We start from the raw sequence: 9668 nt of genomic DNA, 5'->3' as shown, positions 1-9668 counted from the left end.
GACAATAGGGTTTTAACAAGAAAATTTATGAATACTCTTCACAGCTTTCTGCAAACGTCAATAACATTAATGAAACATTTCCAGTTGTTACAATATTCTGAAGAACTTTTTAGAAATAGATACCTCAACCTTCTTTCTTGTGTGATGCTTTTCTTTTATCATGATTTTATTTTTATTGGCAGACAATGATTTTCTTTAGCTGAAGAATGATCGTATAAGGTCAAATGTTTGTCCTTTTTTGTTATGGTAGTGTAAACTTTCCTCATAGCTAGAAAAATTTGAATGTAAGGCAATAGGCAGACCCCTCTCTCTCATTATAAAAACTCACTACATGGCAGCCCAGTAGGCAACATGATGATAGGAAAGCGGAGTGGACAGCAAGCCACATCCTAGAGATTCCTGGATACTGCCACACCACTTGCAGTGTTATGGACTGCCACAGAGCACAGTTGTCCTTATAAAGTGAAAGGCATGACTCTCCCTCCTGAAGGAAAGCTAAATGGCAAAGGTCTCTTTAATCCTGCTGAGCGAGGCTCCAATACAGCTGTGTAACTGACTTGCTTTGACACTAATTTAGCTCACTCTTCTTTCTGATGCTTTCAGACTGCAAGGGAAAAGAATGTTTTCCACACAGTTGTCCTCAACATTCTGCCAAATAACTGTTAGCAGCTAAGCAAAGTGACATCTGTGCATGTGGCAATTGTCTTTAGTCTGAAGCTATTTCTCTTAAATCTAAGCCTGAGGGCTTGAATCACCATTTCCCCGTGTCTTGCCAATTGCAGGGTGTTATTTTTACACGCATTTTTTATTTGGAAATAACTACTGAAATCAAAGCCACCGAAATAACAAACTCTGTTATCAAGTGCCATTTACATTTGTATTCTGATTTCTTTCTCTACACTAATTTGAGATCTCTGAGAATTTGAAAAAGAACAAGTTAATGGGCCTGATTCAGTGTTCAAAGCTTTACAGTGCTATTTCCATGAAATAAATTCAATTTTTAAACTACATTTAATTATTCCATATAATAAATTTATTTGAAATTTTTCCTGTGTGAAACTAAATTCTTTAAATTGAGACATCTTGTGTTGTTTTTATGCTCTAAGCCTTCCCACCTGGCCCCCAGTTACTCCTACAGATCCAGGCATGGGTTTCCATAGGTTCTATAGCAAGTCATGTGCAACATTTACATGTGCAAGTACATCTAAAATAATGTCATATATCTAATCTAATGCAAAATTATTTCACTTACATATTTCCTTTTTTGTCACTCTTACCTGCATGAGGAATACTCAGTATTGTCTTTCATTGTCTGGAATAAAGATAGCAATGAAACAAATATGTTGTCACCACATAATCTTCCAAAATAGACAGGTTTTCTGAATAAATTATTCTCAGATATAGAAAGAAGAAATAATATTTCTTCTCTAATAACTGAAATATTTCTTTTTGTAAGCCAACAAGTTTTACTTCCATAACAAACTGGTAACACCTCAAAAATATTAATAAGGAAGTAGATTTGTTAACAGAGACAAAATGCGGTCAGATCCTCAAACTGCAGAAATTAGTATAGCACCATAGAAGTTGTTATGTCTATGAAAATTTGAAAGAACTGAGAATCTGACTTTCATGTGTAATGTAGTAAATTCTTCTGTCAGAAACTTATGTAGAAGAATATGAAGAACTCTCATTTGTATATACAAATAGGTAAGACATGGACAGTATTTTGAACCAAAGAATATATCTTTTTACTTTATCAAGACTTCAATGCTAAATTTAGCATACATATGTATACATGTAATAATTAAGCTGATTTTTCACTTTACAAATAAGAATTAGAAAACCTCATGCATAGTCAGTTTACAAAAGATTTGCTTGGAGGAAGATAAATGAAGGTCATAAATTGTGTTTTGGCACCATGTCAGTCATGCACAGAAATTGAATGGCCTTACTGCACTCAGGATAAGATGCTTCTGTCCACATGACAAGAGTGAGAGTTGTGTTTAATTCCCAAATAGTTTTAAACTTGTGCATGCAGAAGTTGCTGCCTTCTTTAAAAAGTGATCTTTAAGAAAAAGACATTTAAAAAACTCTTTATTTATTTTTCATTAATAGAGAGCAGTTCCTTGATTAGCTTGAAAATCAGCCAGGAATAAGCTTTTTTTTTTCTTGTGAGTTGGAAAGAAAAAAAATACAAAATTATACAGAATAAATAGTAAATATAAATCTAGCGAGAATTCATTGCAAAAATAAACCTGCAGTGTTCTACGTGTTTGTAACCTATTTTTCCCACAACACTTTATTTTTCTTCTAATTTCAGAAAATATATTTTTGTACAAATAGCTAAATACTATTATTCTTCCTCATGTGTGTATTGTTGCTGTTATTCTGTCTGAGTGTTGCTTTTGGTTAGGGTGGAAAAGGACCTGTATTTGCACCTGGAAATTCCTAGCCACAGCAAACTCATTTCCTTCAAGAATATTTAAAGCCAGCACAGAAGTTATTTATATACATATGTATATATATAGATTAAAAAAAAAATCAAACTTATTCAACACAGTAACATATTTACAGCTGATTCTCAGTAGCTTTTCAAATTGCCCAGGATTATGAGTTGAAACACCAGTGATGCACAATATTTTATAGCAGCAGCTCAAGAAAAGATTGTCCAAACTTAGGTAAAGCTATCAGATAGGGAAAGTAGCAAAAGGCTTGCAGTTTTCTTTGTTGAAGATGTCGGGTAAACATAGTTACATATTTTTCCTTCCACATACTGATACACATGAAGTTCCATGTAAAATACTTAAATATTTGCAGGCTCTGGGTGAATACACAAAAAATATTTTAGCCTTTTTCCTTTTTAACTGACATTTAGTATGACAACTTTTCAACTCCTTTTATATTTATTACAAAGGTATGTTAGGTGTAGTTGTAGACAGTGGTCATGTATGCAGTGCATGTACTAACCTAACATACACACTCTAAGGTTATAAATACAAACACAGTTGTCGGGGTTTTCTTTTTTTTGGTTTTTTTTTTGTTTTTGTTTTTTTAAAGGAATCCAATTAAATGGAGGGAAAAAAGAAGGGATTAAGGTAATGAACATTTTCTTCCATAGGTTGGGAAACAGAGAACAGAACAGAGAGTGGCATAAACACCTTTTCAAAATGATGAGGAATAGTGCAATAAGCAATCTTCCTCCCACATTTCAATCACACAAAATTCTTGTCTAACTTCGGGTGCAACGTATTGCCTGCACACAACCCCATGGCTTCCCACAGTGATCCCTGAGTTTTTCTTTGCTAGGATTACTGCTGTGCTTAAGTTCTGACTGTTGACATGTTATTATAAGGCACTTTCATTTACAATGATTCCACCTTAAAGTAAAATCACAGAAATTCAGCCCCAGCCCAATGTATCACTTCACGTTTGCTGCTCCAGGACTTCCAGATAGTCAGGCTCAGCATGTAAATTAGCCTTGAGCTCAAAATATTCATTTTTAGTTTGTTCTAGAAAAACCTTTCTTGGCCTGGAGTACATGAGTGTCTCCATTAGCTTCAACTCTTCATGTGTTCCAGGATAACGAACTTCCACCTCTGGCTGGAGCTGGACAATATTTTTTCTTAGATACTCTGTGATCCCTAGTTGCTGCAGTTCTCTCTCTTTTTCAATAATGTTTCTATACAAACAGCTAGCATCCTGAAAAGACAGAAATTCAGCAGATTGATCTGTAGCCTTGTATTTGACATTTGGACCTGTGAGCGGTGAACTGTTCTCTCTTTCCAGGAGACTTCGGCGAAGATATTTGGAATCATTAGCTTCCTTCTCACTTCCCTCCTCCTGTTGCTGCTCGGTATGCTTGGGGCTGAAGGAGGGGCTGTGGTACACCTGAACCATGGGCGTAACTATTCGTTGCTCATAGAGAGTGGCAGCTGGGCGCTCCGTGGTGTGGTGTGTTGTCTTATGCCCGTACATGCTGTATTGAAGGTGGACAGGGCTGCTGTCCCTCACTTGCTCATCCGCTTGTTTCTTTTTGTATCTTCGGCGCCGGTGCAGAACAAGAACAACTATTCCTGCTGCACAAAATACAATAGTTATAAACACAATGAGCAGTCCTAATATTAGAACAGAAAGTGGGACAGCATCTGTGAGGGACCTCAGGATGGTGTCTGCTGTGTTGGCAGTAGGAGAAGAAGTTGTCACAACTACAAAACTGGCATGAGTTGGTAGGGCAGGGCTGTTTATTAAACCTGGACACAAAACTTCACTGTTTAGGGATTTCAATTCTTTTTTTGCTAAGTGCCCAGGAGATTTACAAAAAATGTCACCCATCATGGTATTCTTACTCAATTTTTGTATCCATTTTTGCAGTCCAACAGAATCACAAGTACAGTCCCAAGGGTTGTCTTCAAGTTCAATTTGTACCAGCATATCCAGTTCATCCAAGACATTGCTAACTGGCAAATGAGCAAATTGGTTTGTTTTCAAATTTAATCTGGTGAGGGGAACACCTGAAAAGATATGGGGTGGCAAAGCCTGCAAAAGGTTGTTATTTAGGTAGAGGACTTTCAGTTTTGGCATTACATTAAATGTCCCTGGCAAAACTTCTTTGATGGCATTATATTCAAGGTACAAGTACTCAAGGTGCTGAAGGCCAAGGAAGAGATTCTGACTTAGCTTTGTAAGATGATTCCCATTGAGATACAGTTTCTGTAGTTTAGTCAGATTCATAAAGGAACCTTCCTCAAGGATCTCAATGCGATTGTTCCCCAGGTGAAGCATTTCCAGGCTGGCATAGTCCACAAGATCTGATTTCAATAGTGTCTGAATAATATTTCCAGCTAAGATAAGCTTTTTAGGATTTGGAGGAGGGGGTCCTAAATCAGACAAGCTTTCAATATTTCGCTCCTGGCAGTGCATAAGAACTCCTGAGAGCATATGGCTGGTGCAGTGACAAGGGACAGGACAAGAGATTACTGGAAACGTAGTAGGCTTGGAAGTATGAAGCACTAAACTTGGTTCTTTAGTAGGAGCTTTCAGGAGAGGAATCACCTTAGTTGATAGATGGTTATCACTGATAGAGGTGGTTACAACCAAGGGCAGTGATCCTGAAGGATCTTCAAGTTCATTAACAGGATGGGTGGGACAAAGTGATTCTTTTTTCAGCCGGCTTAATATGCTGCCTTTGACAACTGAAGGACTGTTGCATACAACATCCCCTATTATAGACTGAGGAGGCATGTTTTCTAGCCATATCTTCAGCTGCAACAAATCACAGTTACAGGCCCATTTATTGTCTTCCAACTGAAGGTCTAGTATTCTTCCAATGTGTTCCAAAAAGCCAACATAGGGCAGTGTCTGCAACTGGTTTCCACGCAGATCTAAATGGGTCAATGGCACAAAACGAAATATGTTTGGAGGAAGATACTCAATGGCATTATCATTCAAAATAAGCACTTTAAGCCTGTTGAGCTTGCTGAAGGCACTTGCTTCAATCACTGTGATGAAATTGTTGTCTGCTTGAAGAAACTCCAAATTTTCCAATCCATTAAACGTATCTTCTTTAAGTGTTTCCAAAGAATTGTGATTGATATGAAGTTGCTTAAGAAGGCTGAGACCATTGAAAGCCCCAGGCTCAATATCTGCTATATTGTTAAAACCAAGATGCAGAGAAACAGCATTAACAAGGCCAGCAAAATCATTCACGTGTAACATACTCAGACCATTGTTTAACAGATTAAGATGGAAAGGCCGTGATGGTGGGACATTTATTTCTGATATCATCTTGATGTCTCTTTTGTCACAGTTGATAATCATGGTATCATCCTTTTCTTCACAGGAACACAGACTCTGACAAGATCCTCTGACTGTAGAAAAAGAAGGCTGTGACTGGAAAGGATCAGATGCAACCACAATTGACCATAGAACAAAAATCCAAAGCTTCATCTTGTCCAGCAGATTCTATAAAAAACCAAAACAAAAAACAAAACAAAACAAAACAAACAAAAAAAAAGAACAAAAAAAGAAAAATAATAGTCATGATTTCACAGGGTTTGGGAGTTTTGTTATTTGTTTTGTTTTTTTCCCCCTGGGGCAACAATGAGAAAAAAAACATTCCTAATGCTTGTCATTGAGCTACTTCACCTTCCAAACAATATCATATTGTGTAAAACACTTGCATTATTTTCTACTTAGAGAATATATATTTAGTTTACCATACTGAATGAAAAAATAGAGTCATAAGGGGAAATCTTCAGTATGTTCATGCTGATATCCAACGTAGGGAACAATCAGTGTTGGCTTTATTTATATACTTATTTATTTATATGTCTCTACTGTATAGACTGCCACTGGACAGTAGTAATAATTTACTGTCCCAAGCAACTTATATCAAAGCTAATTTTGAATCATTGCTTTGTGTCACTACATAGCACTGCCAATTTTAAGAGTACCTTGCTAAGATTAACTCAATGTTATTCAGCTGCTGAAGAGAAGAAATAAGATTTGATTTGGATCAGTAATATGTTGTGAGAAAAAGTTCATTCTGTCAGGATACAGGGAATCTCTCCACGGTTCTGCATTATCTATGGAAATCAGAGGGTATTTCCTCTGAAATTCTTGTACCCACAAACAGAAAAGGAAGTAGACAAAATATTCATCTCTCTTTGCTTAATTTCTAATGCATATATTTTAGTTTGTCAGTGAAAGTGGGGCTACAGAACACAATAGTGTGTAATATTTGCATATAATATGCATACAAAAAAATTTAATACAAATTAATACTAAAAAGAGAGAACTGACAATGCAGTAGATGTCAGAAGACAGAAGAAAGCAAGGGCAAACTTTTTTTGAGATTAATATTAGACTCCTTTCAATGATTGTAATCATCAATTTTCACAGTGAAGTGTATATAGAATTGACTGTGCTTTACAAATTAGAAATTATCACCAGTATCAACCATATGTTATGTAATATAATTATCACCTTTCAATCTGATCTTAAACTTTGAAACAATTGATAAATGCATCATTACAGTACAGCTATGGAGTCTCAAGCAAAATTTAGGTGTTAAAATCTGTTATTTATTATTGGTTTGAATTAATTTATCCTAAATTCTATTAGAAAATTCTCTGTTTCTTTCTGTCAAGGCTACCTAATTAGCAAGACCAATGCTAACTCTTGATCTATAAGGTAGAGTGAAATCACTGTTTATAATCTTAGGTTAAGTATTTCCAGAAAAGTAAATAATAGCAAAAAAAATAACCTATCTAAAATGCAGTGGATGATTTAAAAAACAGTAAGGTTTATGGGGTGTGCTATTTATTTGAGGACTGAACTAAGCAAGATTCCTAAGTAATTTCTCTGACAAAGGTCAGAATGTTTCAAACTAAGCTATTGAAACATGAAGTACAGAATGTCACTACATAACCAGCTGTGTTAGTTTCTGAAAGATTAGAACCTTTTACAAGGATCAATTCAACCACATGAATGAACATTTTTATAGTGTGGCCATATGATTTGGCATTTCATCAATGCATATTTTAAATATCATGCACCTTGGTTACTAGAAACACTATTTTTCAAGGCTTCCCTGAGAACAGATTGCAAAGCTTTACACATGCAGGCACTTAAATGCTGTGGCATGAGTATTACACACATAAAGACACATACAAAAAGAACAACAACAAATGTGTGCACAGTGAATTTTGTTTTTATCCATTATTAGCTTCTGATAAGTGAGAGTAGAAATATGAGTTTAGAAGTAATAAGTGCAATTCACAGAGTGAGTAGTGTCCTTAAACACATGAGCTTTCATCTTTATTTTAGTAGTTGCAATATAATTTTGTTGTCTCATATAACCCTCCTTGAACTCCAGCTGCCTATGATTAATATATATGCCTTTAAGTCTGTTTTTCAAAAAAATATTGGATAAGACATATCATGTCAAGATGCTATTTTGAAGTATGCAGAATAATTCTAGAATCATATTATGCTAGAGACTTATTCTTGCTTTACATGCATCACTATCCTTTCCAGTGACCCAAGGTAAAAAAATACAAGCTCTTGACACAGATACTGCCTTCAAAGCTACACTATGACTAATTCAACTTTTTTTCTGTACACTTTTTCTCATTAGAAATTCCTGTGTCAATCTGCATCAAATTCAAACAACACTTATAAACTCCCTGAGCAAAATTAAATAAAAAAATAAAAATCTGCAAGGCATACTGCATTCTATTTCATATGGAGAAATTAGGTTATAAAAATGAAAGCCCTCCTCTCAGAGATGAAAGTAACAACATTTGTAAGCAATTGGAAAACATTCATAGTTTAATCATCGTCATACTTCTGTAAGCAGCACTGCCAGAACTCTCTCACACACATATATATACACACACAGAGTAAAAATTAATAGGAGAGTTGTATTCTTTCTTCCTTTCTCCAGTTTTCTTTTCTTTTTCTAAACACTCAGAAACATGTAATGAAGTTCTCAGTGGGCTACTATTGTAAAATAATAACTGCTCTCATATAACAGATGTCTAACATTTAACTGAAAGAATTCGCAATACAACAAAATGTAATTTGAAAGACTTGAAAAACTGACCTTTTCATGTGGTGAGGTTTTTCAGCAAATTCTACATAGTAACTTAAGGTTTTTTTCATTTTATCTGCTTTCATGTAAGTCACTGCTGACCGCATCAAACTAAACTCTGTAAGAATTCTAAAAGACTAAAAAATGTCACAGTTCTTTCTATGAGGCAAAGTTGAATACTTTTAGAAGTAGTCACCTTACAGGAAAGGCATCTCATGCTTACTAAGTAATAATTGGTTTGGTTTTAAAACATTGAAATAACTTGTTTCTTTATGCTTGGGGGTTTATTTGTTTGGATGTTTTAATTCAGCTAGTTAAATATATATATATATATATATTTATATGTTGATGATTTTCAAAGCCCAGGCTAAGAATTAACAATTTCTAAAAGCCTTTGGGATTTTTTTATTAAATTCTTAAGGGAATCACAGTCAGATGATGCATTTAAGACCACTTTTGCACTTGAAGAAGTAAAAACAAACACCCATTCCTCTTCCCCAAGGGATTCACAAACAGCACTCCCTTAATGCACATATTCTACACAGTAATCACTTTGAATAAATGTGCCTGCAAACTGTTTAAAATACAGCATAAACTGCCATCATTTAACATAAAAGTTATACAAAATCATGCAGAAAAATAAGTGCAACTTATACTGAGAAATGAAATTCTCATGTGCTTAGCTAATTAACTGACTGGAGTCTTTCTTACCTGTACAGCAGCAGCACTCCCTGATACACTCAGTAATGCACAGTTGGAGCAGCTGTTTCCATGCAATGTAATTATTCCCTCTGAAAAATGCACACTTTCTTTTGAGTTTCCCTTTGCTGTAAGCTCCGGTAAATACTACAGCTCCATAAAGTTAAAATCCTTGCTCAGAAGACAAAGTACAAAGCGTTCGATTGAAAAATCTTCCAGGCAGCCGTGCACGTCAGACCATCCTGTAAGCAGTTGTCCTTTTTCCTCAATTAAAATTCACAGCATACTTCACAGCTAGGCTGACTTTTCTGCATATAGTTAACTGTTTGCAAGCATTTGGATGCGGTAAACAAACAAGATGCTCAGCAGAGCTTGA

The 9668-nt window shown here is 35.3% G+C and overlaps 1 protein-coding gene across 1 annotated transcript; it reads right to left on the bottom strand.

Moving 5' to 3' along the window:
- Positions 1-2420: 2420 nt before the first annotated feature.
- SLITRK6 (SLIT and NTRK like family member 6) lies at positions 2421-9399 on the bottom strand. Its single transcript, XM_005516438.2, has 2 exons — positions 9305-9399; positions 2421-5961 (listed from the first exon to the last, which is right to left on the bottom strand). Exon 2 carries the CDS (start codon positions 5944-5946, stop codon positions 3424-3426), a length of 2523 nt encoding a protein of 840 aa, XP_005516495.1. The 5' UTR covers positions 5947-5961; positions 9305-9399; the 3' UTR covers positions 2421-3423.
- Between the last annotated feature and the right edge of the window lie 269 nt (positions 9400-9668).

Source organism: Pseudopodoces humilis, chromosome 2 (assembly GCF_049639895.1).
Source record: "Pseudopodoces humilis isolate 2021_Gansu_Grassland_sample_001 chromosome 2, ASM4963989v1, whole genome shotgun sequence".
Lineage (NCBI taxonomy): Eukaryota > Metazoa > Chordata > Aves > Passeriformes > Paridae > Pseudopodoces > Pseudopodoces humilis.
The sequence above is the reverse complement of the archived record's forward strand: the minus strand, read 5'-3'. Positions and strand labels throughout refer to the sequence as shown.

Coding starts and splice junctions, on each gene's coding strand:
- SLITRK6 (XM_005516438.2), bottom strand. CDS start 5,946: ATGAAGCTTTGGATTTTTGTTCTATGGTCAATTGTGGTTGCATCTGAT.